General features: G+C 42.9%; 1 protein-coding gene across 1 annotated transcript; it reads right to left on the reverse strand.

Annotated features, from left to right (window-relative positions):
• Window positions 1–6,690: 6,690 nt before the first annotated feature.
• LOC132392120 (uncharacterized) lies at window positions 6,691–12,607 on the reverse strand. The gene is made up of 2 exons (XM_059965969.1): window positions 11,420–12,607; window positions 6,691–7,970 (listed from the first exon to the last, which is right to left on the reverse strand). Exons 1-2 carry the CDS (start codon window positions 11,715–11,717, stop codon window positions 6,691–6,693), a joined length of 1,578 nt encoding a protein of 525 aa, XP_059821952.1. The 5' UTR covers window positions 11,718–12,607.
• Between the last annotated feature and the right edge of the window lie 7,111 nt (window positions 12,608–19,718).

A 19,718-nucleotide genomic window follows, 5' to 3' on the forward strand; every position in this document is an offset into this window, starting at 1 on the left:
CACCAGCTCAAACATGGTCAGGGAAGCCTCTTCTACCTTGCAACCAGCCTCGGCTGATGAACCAGTGCTAATAACTGGAGAGAGAGCCTGTGGTTGTTGAATTACCGGGTGAACGAGTAGTCTTTAGGGTACTGCAAGTCTGTGTCTTTATTGATGCTTGCTGCATGTTTGAGAGCTCTGTGGAGGACGCTGGTGCTTTTTGCTGGTGGGGTGGGGGGGTCGGTCATTGCTTTGCTGATGCTTGTGTGTGGGGGGAGAACTGGGGAGTCTTTGGGGTTCCAACATTTTAACTGCCATTCATTCTTTGGGGCACTCCTCTGTTTTCATGGATACTTGCAAAGAAAAAGAATTTCAGGTTGTATATTGTATACATTTCTCTGACATTAAATGTACCTATTGAAACCTACTGACACTTGGAGGAAGAGTTGAAATTAGCAAAGACACCAAATGTACTCTGGGTGGGGGACTTCAATGTCCACCACCAAGAATGGCTTGGTCGCACCATCACTGACTGAGCTGGACAAGTCCTGCCAGTTTGTGTCTGGGCCGGGTAGTGGATGAACCAACACGTGGAATTAAACAACAAGATCACTTTCTTGCCAATATGCCTGTGGCAGATTAACCTGACCACAGTAACGTTGACAGTACTGGATAATCGCTGTTGTGATGGAGCCCCATCTTCACATTGAGGATACCCTCCATTGTGTTGTGTTGCATGAGTTAAATGGCATAGGCTCAGAACAGCCCCAGCAGCTCACAACAGAGCATTCACAAGGTGCAGAGGACCACCAGTAGCAGTGGTGGCTGAGTGTATCCCACCACAGTCTGTAATCTCACTGCCCGGCAATCCAGAGAAACATCAGCAGTTCCAAGAAGTGGCTCTCCCTCACCTTTCCACATGCAGTTCTAGATGACAGCAAAGCACATATCCTGAAAATGAATAGAAATTATACAGGAATAAGCTATAAAAGAGTGGTTCAAACTGGAGATTTAATGCAGGCTGTTTACCAACTCTGCCCGGAGGTCACATCCCTGTTGTCCTTCAAACTGTGTGGGTTTCTCATAAGTGCTCCAGTTGCATCTCACATCCTAAAGACATGTGATTTCATAGATTAATTGGCCACTGTGAACTGCTCCCTAATGTGTAGACAGGTGGTGGAATTTGGTGGGGTGGGAGAGGAATCTCGGGAGAATCAAAGGGATTAGGAGAGGGTTCAAGTAAAAATATACTCAGTCACCACTTTATTAGACACACATGTGCACCTGCATGTGGATACAAATATCTAATCAGCCAGTAATGTGGCATCAACCCAATGCACACAGTCAAAAGGTTCAGTTCTTGTTCAGACCAAATGTCAGAATGGGGAAGAAATGTGATCTAAGTGACTTGGACCATGGAATGATGGTTAGTGCCAGGCAAGGTAGCTTCAGTATCTCGGAACTGCTGATCTCCTGGGATTTTCACACACAAGTCTCTAGAGTTTATAGAGAATGGTATGAAAAGCCAAAAAAAAAATCCAGTGAACGGCAGTTCTGTGGGTAAAAATGTCCTGTTGAGGAGAAAGGGCAGTGGGGGATGAGTTCACTGGTTGAAGCTCACAGGAAGGCACCAGCCACTCAGCCACACATTTCAACAGTGGCGTGCAGACGTACGCACAGCACATTGAACTTTGAAGTGGATGAGCTACAGCAACAGAAGACCATGAGCATGCACTCAGTGACCACTTTATTATGTACAGGAGTAAATAAAGTTGTAACTGGGTGTAGATGGTTAATGGTCAACTTGGACAGTTTTCAGAAGTGTCTCTTTTCTATATTTCTCCATGATTCTGTCAATGCATGTCTTTCTTTATTTCCATCATCTATTGCAATGGAGGCACAAAAGACTGCACATACTTGAATCCCTGGGACAAAAAAACAAATGGTTGGAGGAATCTGTTTGACTAGCTGAATGCCTCCAGCATATTGTATGGATTCCAAAGGGCTAAGCACAGGAGCTAAGCAGAAGACAAATGTCAAGTAACAAAATCAGCTGGAGCAGCATCCTTAAAGTTCATCCTCATAATCACCATAAGCCAGCTGGTGGTATAGTGGCATCCGCACTGGACTTCAAGGCGAGTGGTCCTGGGTTCGAATCCGGCCAGCTCCTTGCACACTTTCCACCTGTTGCTGGGTTGAGCATCAAGCTAGCAACCTGACCTCATAAAAAAGCAGACATACGCTAAAGAAATGGCAAGATTGCTGCCCAATGGGTCACAAAGTGCAGAAAGGAACAACTCAAAGTAATCATGAATAAAAGCAGTAAATGTGAACCTTAACTGAAAGGTTCTATAGAGAACTGGCAAGAGGTCTAGTAGTATTCCTAAGAGTGGCCCAATTTGTATGATCCTAATCATCTGACTACTACAGCAAATAATCAAAGGCACAGCATTAATTCTGGGTGACCCATTCCAAAAATATAACAGTATTTGAAACTTTTATTTGGTGAGATTTCCAGTATGTTGTGATTTACAATGAACCCAGGCAATAGATTTCTTTCATCAAAAAGGGACACTTACTTAGAACATTGACAAATATCCCATTCCAATTCAGAAACATACTGTACCTTCTTTTATATTTAAAATCTTTTCATTTAATAACAATTCTAAGCTAGTTACCAAATGGGAAAAATTAAACTATGCTTCTTTTCAAAACCCGTAACAGTAAAGAAGTGATTTGAAGAGTTTAGCTTTCGATCAGATCATTCTGGTCAAAGCCAGGTAATAAACATGGGCATTCATTCCCTGAAAAACACAAGAATATTTTCTCCTCAAAAGTTCATTTTTAAAAATTAGAATGACACATCCTGTTTAATTTTAAATAATTTGTATCATACAGTTGAGAATCAAGGGGCAACATTTTTTGACCCAGCTTTCACACCTAGAGTTGTAATTGCACAGTTGACCCCACCAGAGCCATGTTTAGCCTGTTCCATTGCAGAGGGTCAATGGTTGATTGGTAGGCATGGTGGTGGGGAGGGGGGAGCACAAATATTTAGTGGGAGGCTATTGTACTAACAAAGCTCAAGTTGCGCAAAACATTGTCAGCTAGTAAATGTGTTCCCAGCTTTCCCAGCTGTAAATGCTGAGGGATTTTTAGTTTTTAAAAACTATTAAAATTGAAATAAAAATGTTAAAATTACAATAATTTAAAACATTAAACTAAAATTAAATATATTTAAAACAACTTACCTCCCCCTTTGCTCCCTAATCTGCGACCCTATTTGAAATTGATGGGAGTTTGGATTTACTGATCTGGTTCTGGCTCCAAGAGGTAAAAATGGGGAAATCTCAGCAAGACGCAGATCCACAGACAGTAGCAGAGCAAAATGGAAGATTTCACCTCTAGAATCCAGTGGCCTGGCTGGAGCTCTGCATGAAATTGCCCCCGAATCCTGGACTTACTGCTGCTTAAAGAGATGACATCTGGCCCACGATGTCTTTTGGGATTTTAACAAAATCTTTGTTGCAGTTTGTTCAGATGACTCATCCATTTGATTCCAGATCACTGTCACTGGTCCAACGCCCTCCCCCTTAATCCGAGGGACCCTCTTTCTCCCTCACTTCTACCTTTCCCTCGCCATTTCTTCTACCATTACTCATCATCCTGGAATACTTTGGCATCTCTGGCCATTAAACACTATGGCTGTGAACTCCAAAGAAACTTCCCCAGGGCACTAAAATAAACTCTGCTTTCTTGATTCTTTGAACAATTTTACTTTATTTTTCCCCTGGAAGAACAAAAATATTGAAGGTGAAAGGTAAAATCAAACATTGTCCAAACGGGTGAAGAGTGTCCCTTTAGTTGCGGAGTGTGGTTGGAAAGCTGGAAGAACCATGTTCAGCAGCTGATGGTGGAGTTGCGGCAGGCATCGGGGTGAGGCTGGTTCATGGGTTTGGGGAAGATGAGGTGGGGCAGAAATACTTCACAACGGAATGACAGTGATGGTATCATTCATCCCACCCAACTATGCCCACTGGATACCGAATCACTCCCTTCAGTTCAGCCTCTGTCTCCTATCCAATCACCAGACCCCACAATCATTGCTCCATTCTGTTTTTCCCCTTGTCAACATATCCTCCCATCACCATGGTAGTTCCTATGAGAATTGATATTGAGTGTGTATTGTAACGGAAGCCTCACTGCTGAAAACATTCCCATCACTCACGGCTAAGGAATGCATACTCTCTCTTGGTTTATGGCAGTGGTAAGAGCAAGGGAGGATATTGTAATGCCAGAAAGCTGGCAACCTGCCATCTAATTGATAACCAAACTCATCACCAGCACCAGATTCTTAGGCATTGCAACAATGGATTTTCAGGACCTCAAGCCCAGTTCACCAGGTCCCACCTTCCCTTCTAAGCCACCTGCCGTTGACGCCTTAAAGCCATTAAAAGTTAGGACAGGGGACATTTAACTATATAAATCTCCTGCTCCCAGGAAAGGGCCTTGGCCACAGACACTCATGTTAGTTTGAGGTCTGTCTTTGAATTCACAGGCTTGAATCTGATGCATGTCATTGACCATGGACTCCTCCACACAGTCCCACAGCCGTCAGGGACACTTTTTTCTGAATGAGACCAAGCTCTCACACCCATGTCCAACTTAACATTATAAATCTTGTGACAACTTTCACAAAAGAGCACGTAGTTCTCCCAATTTTCTAATTTCTACCATAAGCATCAAGTCACTAACCATTCATTTTTATTATTCATGAAACGTGTAAAAATTCACAGCCATTTGCCTACCAAACAAACAACAATTCCACCCAAAAGTAACTTCTGTGGCACAGGGGACAGGGGATGTAGACACAAACACAGCAGGCAGGCTATGAATGGGAAACTCCAGGAAATGAACACTGCCTTCAATGTTGTATGTACTTACTGCCCTTAATGCCACTGGTGTTTAGGGCAGCAATGAAGGCCCTTCATCACTGGTGACGTTCATAGCTTCCTTCATCAGCAAGTCCCGGAGAGAGACTCAGGAATACCATCACACTGAGATGTAGGATTCTTCATTACTGTTTCCTTGACAATTTTGTTTTTCCAGTCCGGGTTGTTAGCCCTGAACTGAATCCCCCACACCCAGAGAACCGATGAGCCACTCTTAGTCTGACCTCTACCCTTTGACCTATTTGGGATGGGTGACCCTACCAAGAGCCAAAGCAAAAATTTCTGACTCCAGCCAACATAGCTCTTTGGGTCATTGAGACATACAAGCCTCCAAACCCAACAACAATGTTGTGGTCCTCTTGGAGGTTTGGAGTATGTGTTCCAAACATATTGCACTGGCATCAGAATTCCCCTGTAGAATATGGTCTGAAATGTCCTCATTACATATTGTACTGGCCAGAATTCCCCGGTAGAAAATGTTCTGGAATGTTCTCATTACATGTTGCACTGCCCAGAATTCCCCTGTAGAATACGTTCTGGAATGTTCTCATTACATATTGTACTGGCCAGAATTCCCCTGTAGAAAATGTTCTGGAATGTTCTCATTACATGCTGCACTGGCCAGAATTCCCCTGTAGAATATGTTCTGGAATGTTCTCATTACACGTTGCACTGCCCAGAATTCCCCTGTAGAATACGTTCTGGAATGTTCTCATTATATATTGTACTGACCAGAGCCCCTGTGGGATATAGTCTGCAATGTCCATATGAGCATAAGATATAGGAGCAGAAGTAGGCCATTCAGCCTATCAAGTCTGTTCCACCTTTCAATCATGGGCTGATCTAATTCTTCCAGTCATCCCCACTCCCCTGTCTTCTCCCCATACCCTTTGATGCCCTGGCTAATCAAAAACCTATCTACCTCTGCCTTAAATACTCCCAATGACTTGGCCTCCACAGCCGCTCGTGGCAACAAGTTTCACAGATTTACCACCCTCTGACTAAAGTAATTTCTCTACATCTCTGTTCTAACTGGACGTCCTTCAATCCCAAAGTCATGTCCTCTTGTCCTAGACTCCCCTACCATGGGCAATAACTTTGCCATATCTAGACCTCCCTACCACGGGAAATAACATTGCAATGTCCTCATTACATATTGTACTGACCAGCATTCCCCTGTGGAATATGCTCTGCAGGGTTCTTATCACTGGCTGTTTTCAGTTCCTAGTGGAGCATTTGCACAGTAGAATTATTTTGTGCATTAATCTGCTCGGTCAGTACACCTTCCATGTGTTGTGTACAATCCAGCCAACTACAACTTCCCTGTGAATTATTGCTTCAGTTGTTCACCTATCTGTCATAATGTACAAAGAATATCATGCAAAACTGGCTCAAGCATTCCCCTGGATTTTCTGGGAATTGCAGATTGATCTGTGAGCATTGTTCCTTCTGCAGCCCAAGAGACAAAACATAGAAAGCATTTTTTTAAAAAATGTGCTTCATTTGTTAGCAATTATTTAAAGATTGGAGCTGGGGATCAGCAGTGATTGGAGTTGATACAACTGGTCGAGTTGGCAATGTTAAAACGACATATCTTTTGGATAGTGCAAACCTTCCATTTAACACAGCTGAGTTAAATTACTCTCTACATAGCAGACAAGCACTATGGAATTAAACACATACAAGATCATATTGGACTACATTCAGAATCTGTAGCATACGGCTTGTGAAATTCATGGCTTTAAATTTCAGGTTATCATCAGTGCAACAAGCCAGCAAACTGCTCTTGCTCTATCTCAGTCCCTTGGGATTCAAGATCCTGAAATTGATTTTTCCTTTTCCTGTTTGTTGCACTGCCAGGCACTGGAAGTATGTCCACACCTGGTGAACGGTGCTGCTCCTGTGTTTGATCTTTGTGACTCAGTGATTCCCAACAGCTCTCATCAGCTGAGATGTCCTCCAGTTCCAACAGTGTCTGCAAGTTAACCTGCTCAGGCTTCAGATCGTAAAAGGAGTGGTCGCTGGTGAATCCATGAGGAATACTGGATGTTTCAGCACCAAGTGAAGACAGTGTCAGCTTAATACCTGGGCCATGTTCTGCTTCTACGTCTGAGAGGCCAGACTTTCCTTCCTTTGACAACTGGTCCTCATGCGTCCTTTTGCTTACAATTTTCTGATTGTTCTCTTTCCTCACCTTGTTTTGCATGAGAAAACCTTGATCCTGCTCCGTAATCTGACCATTCAACTTCAGGCTGTCAAAGAGTTCAAAATCAAACATCATCACTGCATCTTCAAATGTCAGCATCATTAACTTCTTATACTCCTTCTTTTGGTCAACTGGTTGAATGCGATCACGTTTTTCACAGCCTGCCTTAATTTCTTGGCTGGAGCTTTGAGCTGGGTAAAGACCAGCTCGATGTGGTTTGCCTCCCTCTTGTAACTGATTGCCAGTGCATGGCATGGAGTTCAGAACTGCGTCTGTAGTAGTATCGGAAGCAAGTGCCTTTGTCTCAGGGGCAGTATCAGAGTCATATTGCATTGAAACAATATTGTGACGCTGCTGTTTGCTGGCCTCAGGTTGAAATCCCTGTATGATCTGAACTTCTTTAGACTCCCACTGTTGTTTCTGCTTACAGTCATACTTTTGCACATTTTTTAAGGATGCACAATGTGTATTTGCACTGCCCTGGGGTGGCATGGATGTCTGTGGTTGGTTAGGTTGGCTGCTGGAGGACGTGCTGGGCCTTGGAGTGTAAACTACATTCTGTACTTGAATTGGCAGAGTGGTGTAGAGTGTTTGACTGTCTTCATAGGGAGCGGCATGAGGCTGCTGGAAGTGAATGCACTCCTCGTGTGGTAGAAGCAGGACATATGGGGAAAAATGTACATCAGGCGTCTGAGGATTCTGTGCTGTCATGTTCTGAAGAGTGAAGGGCACTGGACTGGAATACAGGGGCACTTCCACTCTAGAAATGGGCTGATCCACTCTATTCATTTCTTCCAGATCATATAAATAACCAACTGGCTGCAAAAGTGGCCCTGTGAAGTTAAAGAAACAGGAACTTTACCATTCCAATGTGTAGATAAATAACCTTAAAAATGGATAGATAGGAGAAAGAGCCTCATATCTTTACTTCATTAGTAAATCTGCAGGGAATTGAATCTCCTACCAACCCCACTCCTGCAGCTTCCCAGATTATAAACCCATGAATGGGGATTTTGAGTCTAATCCTTAGAATGATAGCAATGTCTTGAACAAGTTCCAGTGGAGATTCATTAGTGTGATTCCAGATAAGGTATTGCTGTTATGTGGAGACGATGACAAAAACTGCCATTGTCCTTTGTGGGAAAGTAAAGGTTAAGGAGAGATTTGCAGGGGTGTGTTCAAAATTGTGTAAGTTTTTCCCCAAGCTACTTTCAAAATTTCCAAGTTCAAATTAAATTTATTATCAAAATATGTGTATGTCACCATGTACTATCTTTAGATTATTTTTCTTGCAGGCATTCACAGGAATATAAAGAAATATGAGAGAATTTATGAAAATGATAAATAATTGACTGGCAAACAACCGAAGTACAAAAGAAGATAAATTGTGCAAATAATAAAAAAGTAAATAAATAATACTGAGTTGTTGAGTCCGTGAAATTGAGTTGTTAAATTGTGGAGTCCGTTTAGCATTGTGGCGAGTGAAGTGATTTTGATAGTAGTTAGGGAGATATCGTCAGGAGGATAAATACCCAGAGAGGAAAGCCAAGAAATTAACAAAAGAATAAATGAACTATTATTTTTTATGCAGCAAGTTGTGATTTGGAAGGTAATGCTGCAACATGTTGTGGAATCAGACTATTAAAAAAAGGAAATGCTTTACTATTTGGAAAGAAAAAATGTTTACGACTCGGGAGGAGCAACCAGTGCAGAGGACTAAATGGTTCGCTCTTTCGAAAAGGTGGCAAAGGTACTATTAAATAATGCTTTTTAAGGTACAGAAGTAGGAAATGATTTTATGCCAGAAATTGTAGTGCAACAGTGGATTTGTGCCATTGCAGGGACAACCAGCTTTGATGTATCAAGTTCAGGGTCACGGTCTGAATTAGGAACATAAAGTGAACATCGGCAGGTATTTTATTGCACAAATTCTATCAAGTTAGCAGAAGTTTCATCATTTTGAGCATAATGTTACAGTTTGATGGTGATTGACCACAAATGAGTTTTGTAGCATAGTAGAACAAATTTGGGATGGTGGCAACTTTAGTGATATTGAAAACAATATATGGTGCTGAAAAAAATCAGTCAAAATGATACAAGATAGTTGGATAACAAAGATATTAAATGAAGGATAAAAATCAGCTGTGAAATAGATCAAATAAATTAATAAGATTATGGACTTAAAATAACTTGAGGTAAGATAGCTCATGGGTAAACTAAACCCACGACAAAGGCTTATTAAACCATTTCTCTAATTTTGGGTCCTTGAAATACCCTTCAGCAGGGTGGGGTAATTTTCCCGTTCAGGTAACAGTTGTTTTAGATACAGCTCACCATCATCTTCTCAAATGTCATTAGTTTTGTGCACTCAATTCTGGCCTTGCAATTGATGCTCAATATTCCATGAAGGAATTCACAGGGAGAAATACTGAGTATTTCCTGTATGTACCAATGATCAGTCGAATTTATCCACAATCATGTATGCTTGCGAAGCATTCTACAAACTCAATGACATTAGCATCACCTTTGGATGTAACATATGATAAATCTCATCTTCCATTTTTAAAAGGTTAATGTCTTTCTATAATTTGAGAAAGCATACTGCAATAAATCAGAAGCGATTATCATGACCGAAGTTTTGTAGGTTCAACTGAGTAAGACCAACTCACGTGGTGATAGCGACTATGTTGGATCTGTCCTTCCAATTAGTCACATTGTGGCTGATCTGCAGCTTAACTTCACTGACCTGCTGTTGGGACTTTAAAATAAACCATTGACCCGACTTTAAACATTTCATAGGAAATTAAGAAATGGAAGCAGGAGTCAACTACTCAGATCTTCAGAGCTCTTCCACCATTTAAGAATGTGCTGAACTTCTAACTCAGCATCACTTCTCTGGACTAATCCTATATCTTTGCACATTTCAATGAGACTCTGTCATTCTGAACTCGAGGCCCAGTCTGCATTGTCTCCCATATGACAAACTTCTTCCTCATCCCGAGAAACAATTTGGTGAATCTTTGCTGCACCCTCTCTAAGACTGGACAGCAGGCTTATGCACAACCTTTCAGACCTCAGCAGTGCCCTATAATTCCAGAAATTTTAACTTAACTCTAGTACTAACAGCATTTTGAGTGACAGGTCTGCCACTAAGACTATAAGACCATAAGACATGGGAACAGAATTAAGCCATTCAACCCATCGAGTCTGGTCCACCATTCAATCATGGGTGATTTATTACCCTCTCAACCCCATTCTCCTGCCTTTCCCTGTAAATATTGATGCCCTTACTAATCAAAAACCTGTCAGCTTCTGCTTTAAAAACTCCCACTGACTTGGCTTCCACAGCTATCTGTGACAATGACTTTCACAGATTCATCATCCTGTGGTTAAAAAAATTCCTTGTCATCTCAGTTCTGAAAGGATGCTCTTGTATTCTGAGACTGTGCTCTCTGGTCCTAGACTACCCCACTATTGGAAACATCCATTTTAGAGGGGTTTTTTTTGCTTTCCTTCCGATTTGCCTACCTCTGATTTTCTGAATATACATTCGTTGATCTCTTCTCCATGTATTTTGTGTATCCAGTCCATAGCAGCTCCAAATCATTTCCTTGGCTTTCTAAATGCCAGAACAGTTGAAGCAGGTGCCCCATTATATATCCCTTTAGCCCCTGTGATGGTTCTGGTGCACCTAGTACCCCGCTCCTCTGAATCCCTAGAGCTGAAGCCAATATTATCAGCACAGCAAGGGAGTTAGTTCCTTACATCTTCTGCGCCACTACTCTCCCCTGTAACTGCTCAAGCTTGTCAGTACCCTCCTTCTCCCTCACCTGGTTTCACCTATCACCCGCCAGCTTACCCTCCCCTCTCCCTTCTCCCACTTCCTTCCCAGTCCTCTTGGACTGAAACATTAACTGTTTATTCCCCTCCACAGACGCTGACTGACCTACTGACCTCTGGATTTCCAGCATCTGTAGAATCTGTAGAAGTTATAAGCAACTTCCTCACTATTGAATTCCAATCCTCTGGTGACTAAGGCTATTTCCTTTGGTATTTAGTGTTCTTATTGTATGTTAACCAGCTTGCATGTTTGGATTGTCCTTCATTGTTTTTGCTTCCTCCCAGTTGTCATCAAACTGTGATCTCTGAAGAGGAAGGAGTTCCTTCCTCTTTGAATGATTCAAATCCCCAATGGCCCCGGGGATGAGTACCCTCCCCCAGGGGAGTGAAGGTGAGGAGGGGTGGAGGGTATTGGTAGGAAGAGACACATTAAGCTGCTAACCTTGAGCGGTTGCAGGGAGAGTGTGGTAGTGCAGGACGGACGTGACCATTGGTCGATTTGACTGGCGAATTGGGAGAGATCGCCTCACTTGTTGGCGTGGGTCGTAATGCAGAAAGCCCGTCCTTATTGTCAGGTCTGGATGCTGGTGTGAGCTGGACACCTCAAATGCTGAAGATTGTTGTTGGTGTATGCCGGCTGTCCCAGGCGCCAGGGTGCCGGGATGGTGAGGCAGACCGCTTGAGTTCACAATAATGATGCTATGGGTATGTCCCGCTCCTAAGTGCGGCAGCCGTTGCATTCTGTTCCGGGCCCGAATGGGAGAACGAGTGGCTTCTCTTCGCTAGCAGGGGAGCAATGGAATAGTCTCAGCTGAAGGAAAGCTAACCCGGAGAAAACGCGTCCCCATGGGAACTTGGAGTTCGGTCAGCGTTTGAGCGGCGTGTGAAGGGCCAGACATTGTCCTATTATGACGCCGGGACTTTTGAGTTTAATGTCATCGCATGGAAGTGAACATTAAACGCAGGCTGAAGCTAACCAACAGAAATCAACCAGCAATCGTCAGAGACAGGTGGAGGGCGCCCACAGGTTAGCTTCTCGCACTCGAGAGCGCACGCAGTTCTCAAAAGCGCAAATCTTCCCCGGAATCAGAGCCAGGGGGCATGGCAGTATCGAACAAGAGCGAAGCTTCACCCAATTCCAGCCGCAGCCGGACGGGAGAAGAGAGCAGGTGCCACTGACTCTTCCTTTCCGCTATTGGGGAAAGGATTCGACAAATAAAATCAACTCCATCAGAATGGAAAACCTAACCCCCACCCAAAGATGCAATCAATCCTGTGGGTTACTGAGCTCTCGCACGAAGCTGATGGGATGTTGGGGCATTCCTGTGCCTTGGTATTTGGGGAAACGGGACATGTGCGGTTTTGGAATTTTTGTAACGCGTCTTTAAAGCATGGATATAACACGTGGTGTAGTTAGCAAATGTGCCAGTAGAGAAGTGAGAGGAATGGATTGTCAGACGCGTTCCACCTTAGCTGACTGTCCCAGCATGACTCTAGCTTTTTACAGCCCTCTAAATCCAAGCAACACACACAAAATGCTGGGGGAACTCAGCAGGTCAGGCAGCATCTATGGAAAAGAGGACAGCTGACGTTTCTGGCCGAGACCCTTCATCAGGACTGGAGAAGAAAAGATGAGTTCAGAGTTAGGTGGGGGGGGGAGGGGAGAAAGAAATACAAGGTGATAGGTGAAACAGGGAGAGGGAGAAGGGGTGAAGTAAGGAGCTGGGAAGTTGATTGATGAAAGAGATACGGGGCTGGAGAAGGGGGAATCTGACAGGAAAGGACAGAAGGCCATGGAAGAAAGGAAAGGGGGAGGAGCACCGGGGGAAGTGATGGGCAGGGAAGGCGATAAGGCGAGAGAGGGAATAGGGAATGGTGAAGGAGAGGGGGGAGGGCATTACTGGAAGTTTGAGAAATTGATTTCTCGAACCGAAACGTCGACTATAGTTTTTCCCCACAGATGCTGCCTGGCCTGCTGAGTCCCTCCAACAGTTTGTGTTGCTCCAGGTGACTGTGGGTTTCCCCTGGGTGTTCCAGTTTCCTCCCACATTCCAAGTGTGTCAGTAATGTAATGGCTCACCTGGTGTGCAGTAGAAAATGGGAGGAGGATGTGGAGAGAATTATTATTAAAAATTAATGTTGGATTGGTGTAAATGGGTGTTGATGTTCAACATGGACTCTGTATCTATCCCTTCCCCTATCCCAGTTTCCCTCTGCCTCCTCCTCCAGCTACCTATCACCTCCCTCATGATTCCACCTTCTTCTACTACCCATACTGCTTTCCCCTTACATTCCTTCTTCACCTTTCCTGCCTATCCCCTCCCTGCTTCCCCTCCCCCACCCCTTGATCTTTCCCCTTACTGGTCTTTCACCTGGCACCTACCAGCCTTCTCCTTCCCACCCTCCCCCCGACTTCTCTATAGGGCCCCTGCCCCCTCCATCTTCAGTCCTGACAAAGGGTTTCGGCCTGAAACGTTGACTGGTTGTTTCCACGGATGCTGCCCGACCTGCTGAGTTCCTCCAGTGTGTTGTGTGTGTTGCTTTGACCCCAGCATCTCCAGAGTATTTTGTGTTTAAGACATTGGCTTCCCTCTTGGAGACAGAAGCGTCTGCAGATGCTGGAACCTGGAGTTAAAAACAAACTGCTGAAGAAACTCAATGAGTCAGGCAGCATCTGTATGTGTGGGGAGGGGTGTGGATAGAAATTGTTGATATTTTGAGTCAAAACCCTACATCAGGACTGAAATGAGTTCACCTCTGCTCCCCCTGCAGATGCTGCCTGACCTCCTGAGTTCCTCCAACTTTGTTTCAGCTTTACTTTTGATATGACTTGCAGTCATGCCTCATTTGTGACATATTTATGTTCTTGCTGAACCTTTTGATAACTGTACTTAATATCTTCATGAAATTTAATTGCAGGGAATTTCAGGGTAATTGTACAAGTGGTTACCATTCATTGACATTATTAATTTAACTTCCTCTGATTAAGGTATTGGATGACAATGTTCTTTAGTATCTAAAGGGAATGTTTTGTTGGGACATGTTTTCTATCCTGTCCTGCACAGTCAAATATTCTTAAGGACCTCAGCAGGAGAGTAAACAACTGAGTCTTGTTAAAGGGGTAATGTCAGAATGAGAGAAATAGGGGTGTCCCCAAAGCTTGCTTATAGAATTGAAAACTTAATGGAAAATGGGCAAATTTATTGAAACATAGAAAACCTACAGCACAGTACAGGCCTTTCAGCCCAAAATCCTGTGCCAAACATGTACTTACATTAGAAATTACCTATGGTTACCCATAGCCGTCTATTTTTGATGATCCAAACTCTAACGACTAGTATAATGAAAGGAGAAAGCTCTCAAATTGCACCACAAACAAAATACCTTGGCAGCCTAGACAAATGAAAATAAGATTTAGTTAGATAGGATTTCAGAAAAGGAGTTGTTAGCAACATAAGCAAATCACACAGGTATTGTGTCAATTGTGTTGCAATGTTTCAGGACAAGACCATTCATCAGAGCTAGAAAGAAAAAGCAGAGTTAAAAATATAAAATGGTGGTGGTGGAGTAGGTTTGGATCCAAGTAAGAAAGGGGCTTGATAGGTAGGTAAGGAATGGTGGAGAGTGGGAATGGTATAAGAAGGTGGTAAGTGTTAAGACCCTGATAGGAAAGGACAGTGGACCATGGAATAAAGAGGAGAAGGTGAGGTAGGTAACTGATGAAAGTGATGTCCATCTTCCTCAGGTGCTGCCTAGTCCACTGAGTTCCTCCAGCTGCTTTGTGTGCTGATCCAGATTTCCAGCACTTGCAGAATCTTGTGTATCCATTTTATCTTGTGTTCAGATTTCTGGCCTGCTAATTAAGAGTTAATGCAGGTACAGAACAATGTATGGAGGTAACATGGGTTTAGTCTTCTGAGAGCATGAGTAGGTCTGGGCAGTTCCACCTGAAAATGGCCTTCTAAGGTGATAAGTGTCTTCACCTCTCATCTTCCACCCCTTTCTCTGTCTCCATTTCTGAAGACAAACTGTCGACCAAAATCTTTTACAGACCCACTGATTCCCATGGTTGTCCCATGGTTACCTCTTCCCACCATCTCCTGTGAAAATGCTATTCCCTTTTCTCAGTTCCTTCATCTCCACTGCATCTGTTCCCAGGTGCAGCTTTCCTTTCCAGGACATCAGAGATGTCCTTCTCATTCAAAGAATGAGGTTTCCCTTCTATTGATGCCACATCTCTTCCATTTCCCAAACATCCATGCTCACCCCATCTTCCTGCTGCCTTAACAGTGATAGAGTTCCTCTTGTCCTTACCTACCACAACATGAGTTTCCACATCCAATACATTATACTCCACAACTTTCACCATCCCCAAAGAGATCCTACCACCAAATATAGCTTCACCTCCCTCCGCTTTCCACAGGGATCACTCCCTCTGTGATTCACTTGTCCATTGTCCCTCCCTATTAATCTTTCTCCCGGCACTTATCTCTGCAAACAGACATAGTGCTACACCTGTCAATTCACCTCATCCCTCACCTGCATGCAGGGCCCCAAAGTGAGGCAACACTTCACCCACAAATCTGCTGGGGTTGTCTATTGTGTCCAGTGCTTCCAATGTAGCCTCCTCCTCTCTATTCTCCAAAAGCAGAACTTCCCAGTGGCCAAACATTTTAATGCCCATTCCCATTCTAATATGTCAGTCCATGGGCTCCTCTTTAACTACAATGAGGCCACCCTCAGGGTGGAGGAGCAACACCTTATATTCCATCTGGGTAGCCTCCAACCTGATGGCATGAATATCAATTTCACCTTCCTGTAAAAGAAAATTTGCTCCCCCTCCCCTCTACTATTCCCCACTCTTACCTCTCCTCAACTGCCTATCACCTCTCCCAGGTGCCCCTCCTCCTTCTCTTTCTCCTATGGTCCTCTCCTAATAAATTTCTTCCTCTCCAGCCCTTTATCTTTCCTACTGACCTGGCTTCACCTATCACCTTCTAGCCATCCTCCTCCCCCACTCCCCACGTTTTCACTGTTGTGATCCCCTTCCATTTCAATCCTGAAGAAGGGCCTGGGCCTGAAATGTCGACTTTTCATAGATTTTCATGTACGCTGCCTGACCTGCGGAGTTCCTCCAGCATTTTGTGTGTGTTTCAAGTGATGTGTTATGGCAAAGGACTATTCAAAATAAGATTGTGAGAAATGGACATAGAAACATTGGTTTAAACAGGAGTAGATGTGCATCATCCACATCGAGGTTATGTTTAGAATGAGCTTTCTGACGAACACCCTGGAATCCCGATACAAACAGGCAGAGATAGCAAGGAGAGTATGGCACATGGAATACTGGAAATGTAGGGCCATTGCTGGTGGGAAATGACAATAGATCAGAAAGCTATCCTTATCCATCATTATCTTTTGATCTGTTCTCGCTCCACACACCTTCTACAGCTGTACTAGAGGCTGGCACAGACAGAGACGGGAATGGCATTTTCCCATCTCAAAGTGGAATGTTAGGTTCTAATCCTGAGGATAAAGACGTGGTTTATTCATCAAAAGATGCAAGGCAAAGAAGGAATTGCGGTCATGTCTAGTTCTTAACATGGTAAGTTCATGTTGAGGCCTGTTTTCTGCATATCCACAGCATTCTGTTTAGCACAGTAATGATGGAGAAATTTTGGCCCATCAAGTTGGTGCGTTTTTAAAAAATGTTTTTTGAGACACTTATCCTATTAAACCCGCTTCTCAGCACTTTCTCTGTATTTCTACATTTTTCTTTTTCAAATAAATCTAGTTCACTTTCATGGATACCATTAAATCCCTTTTCACCCATTTTTCACACCGTGCAAAGGAGCTCACTGCGGGAAAACACCTGCTTTACCTCCTCTCAGCTTCCTTGTTTCCTTCACCTTAAATACAACCTTCAGCCAGTGAATTTGTTGCATTAAAATCCATCATAAGGTTCATTGACTCACTTAGAATCTCCCTTTTATCTTTATCCTAGTTTTTTTTTAACTTTCTCATTCTTTTTGTAACCGTCTCCAAGACCTTGACATCTCTTGTAACTGGCTGTGAAACCCAGTGGCAGGATGGCAGTAGAGGGGCTCATTCTCAGCTCTCGAGATCTACGCTCAAGCCCAACTTTGGGCTCTGTGCATATTTCTCTGTGACCACATGGGTGTCCAAAAAGGTGTAGGGTGGTAGGTTGGGAAACCACTGTGAGTTGCCCATACTGTGTTGGTGAATGGTAGGTGGGGGAGGGGAGAGGGTAGTTGATGAGAGTGTGGGGAAAATAAAATGGGATCAATGTGGGGGGGGGGGGGTGATGATGAGAATGCCATTCTTTTTTGTACATGGTGGGGGGTGTGAGTTAGATGTTTCTCCCTGAATGACTTTCATTTTCTTTCTTTGTTTCATGGCTATCTGGAGAAGACAAGTTTCAAAGTTACATATGGATACATGCTTTGATAATAAATGAACATTTGATGTAAATGGATGTTTAATACTTGGAGCTCCATGAGTTGTAGGGTCTGCTTTTATGCTGTATCTTTCTGTGACTGTACAACACAATGCTCCTGTTGAGGTCTAAGTGATAATTTATAAAAGTTTGTAATGACTTATCATCTATTTGATACAAAGACATTCACCCTAGCATTAAAAAAGCTGAAACGCTACCTGCTGAGAATTCCCAGCACTTCCTGTTTTAATGTCAGAAACACTCAGTAGTTGAGGCAGCATTTATGGAGAAAGAAATAAAGTTAGTGTTTCAGGTCAAAGACTCTTCATCTTACCTATTAATTACAGTGGATTCCAGTTAACTGGGCCATCAGTTAATTGGAGAGCCATTTATTTGGGACCAACCTTAAAGAACTAAAACTAATTGAGAAAATAGTCGGGATTTCCTTTGTTTATTTGGGATACTATGCTGCTTAATCGGGACAGGAGATTGTTGCCAAACTGTGGCTGTTGGACACTGCACCCTGCTTGGAGCAAACCATTTTTAAAATAGCGTCAGGTGCATGTGTTCAAAAAAGAATAATTTTTGTCACTGGTAGTTGGTGAGAAAGACAAGACGATTCAGAACTATTTTGCTCACTGCAATTACAAGCATTCAGGCTTAGAGATGCGGGAAATTGTCAGGAGTGAAAATGAAATGATTTCACTACTTCAGCAAGTTGGGAACTACAAATAATTTGAAGGTATTGACAATCATCTTGAATATTTCAGTGAAAACAAAGATTCGGAGGACGCAACAGCTTTGTTTTTTTTTGTGCTGTGTCATGTTCAGAATAACAATTATTTCATTCTCTTTTATACTGGTGTACGGTGTCATTAAACAATCGTGAATCTTGAAGAATTCTCTGAAAGCTCCATTGGGGTATTCTGATGGGGTCCAGATCAATGTCACTGAAGATGTTCCTGATGTGGCAAAAAACTCTCAATGACATCAATAGTAGGAAAATCCATATTTGGGCCCATTTTGCCAGATTCAAAAAAAAACAATATTGCTTATTCAGGTTTTTCTTCTCTTTCTTATTGGTTAGGGCTTTAAATGCACCACAGGCCCCTTGTTGGTTAGCCAATCAATTGTCTTCCATCTGATATCACAGGTATTTAGTCATTCAATCATTCTTTGTCTCCTGGTTTACTGAGTTAATGCTTAGTCTTCTTTTCTCAGCTGTCCTGTCCTTTCTTAAGCAGGTGATTGCTGGGAATGGTACTTTGTTCTGAAGCTTTTATTTTAGAGATGAGGGTGGGGAAGATTAATTGATGCAGTATTACCCAAACATTCAAAACACTAGGCAGGCATGACTATCCTTTCTTGTTCGATCTAGAAAGGGCCACAGTTGCACACATTAAACTGGAACTAAAGAAATATTCCAAATCCTTTGTGTTTTTCCTTGTTATTACTTAGAATGAATAATTTCTTTGTTGTATCTCAAACGTGTCAGCTCCCAGTATGGGAGTATCAGCCAAGTATCATCCTGTGGTATTAAATCACTTAATAACAAAAACTATGTTAAAACTGTATGCCAAGTAACAAGGATAGGAGTTCATGTGACCTCTTCAGATATTTAGTTCTCTTTAGCTATGGAATGCAAGTGGGAAGGGAAAGTGAAATTGATATTATTATCTCCATGCAAGTGATTACTTCTCAAGATTGTAACATAATAAACTAACATTACATTACTCCAAATTGGAATTGGACTCCACAAGCTGACATTCTTTTGGCTTGAAAAGTTCAGAAATATAACAACCACCTACTGTACATATCTTTCCAGCATCCATCTCAACATGGGTGTGCATACTCCTGTTTCTTACTGAAGGTTTATGGAGAAGTTCTGTGCAAAGTACAAACCACATACACTCAGGAGCCACTTTGTTAAGTACACCTACTTGTTAATGTAAATATCTAATCAGCCGATCATGTGGCAGCAACTCAATGTATTAAAGCATACAGACGTGGTCAAGCAGTTTCAGTTGATGTTCAGACCAAACAGTAGTATAGGGAAGGAAATGTGGTCTAAGTGGCTTTGATTGTGGAATAATTGTTGATGCCAAATGGGGTGGTTTGAGTATCTCAGAAACTGCTGATCTCCTGGGATTTTCATGCCCTACAGTCTCTAGAGTTTACAGAGAATGGTACAAAAACCCAAATGTATCCAGACAGCCTCAGTTTTGTGGGTGAAAATAGCTGGTTAATGGAAGAGGTCAGAGAAGAATGTCCAGCCTGATTCAAG

This window comes from Hypanus sabinus, chromosome 4, assembly GCF_030144855.1.
Source record: "Hypanus sabinus isolate sHypSab1 chromosome 4, sHypSab1.hap1, whole genome shotgun sequence".
Lineage (NCBI taxonomy): Eukaryota > Metazoa > Chordata > Chondrichthyes > Myliobatiformes > Dasyatidae > Hypanus > Hypanus sabinus.

Bases quoted from the DNA above. Each gene is read 5' to 3' on its own strand.
- LOC132392120 (XM_059965969.1), bottom strand. From the start codon at position 11,717: ATGCAACGGCTGCCGCACTTAGGAGCGGGACATACCCATAGCATCATT. The intron at 7,971-11,419 runs GTTAGCAGCTTA...TTAACTTCACAG, and splicing joins TCTCCCTGCAACCGCTCAAG to GGCCACTTTTGCAGCCAGTT.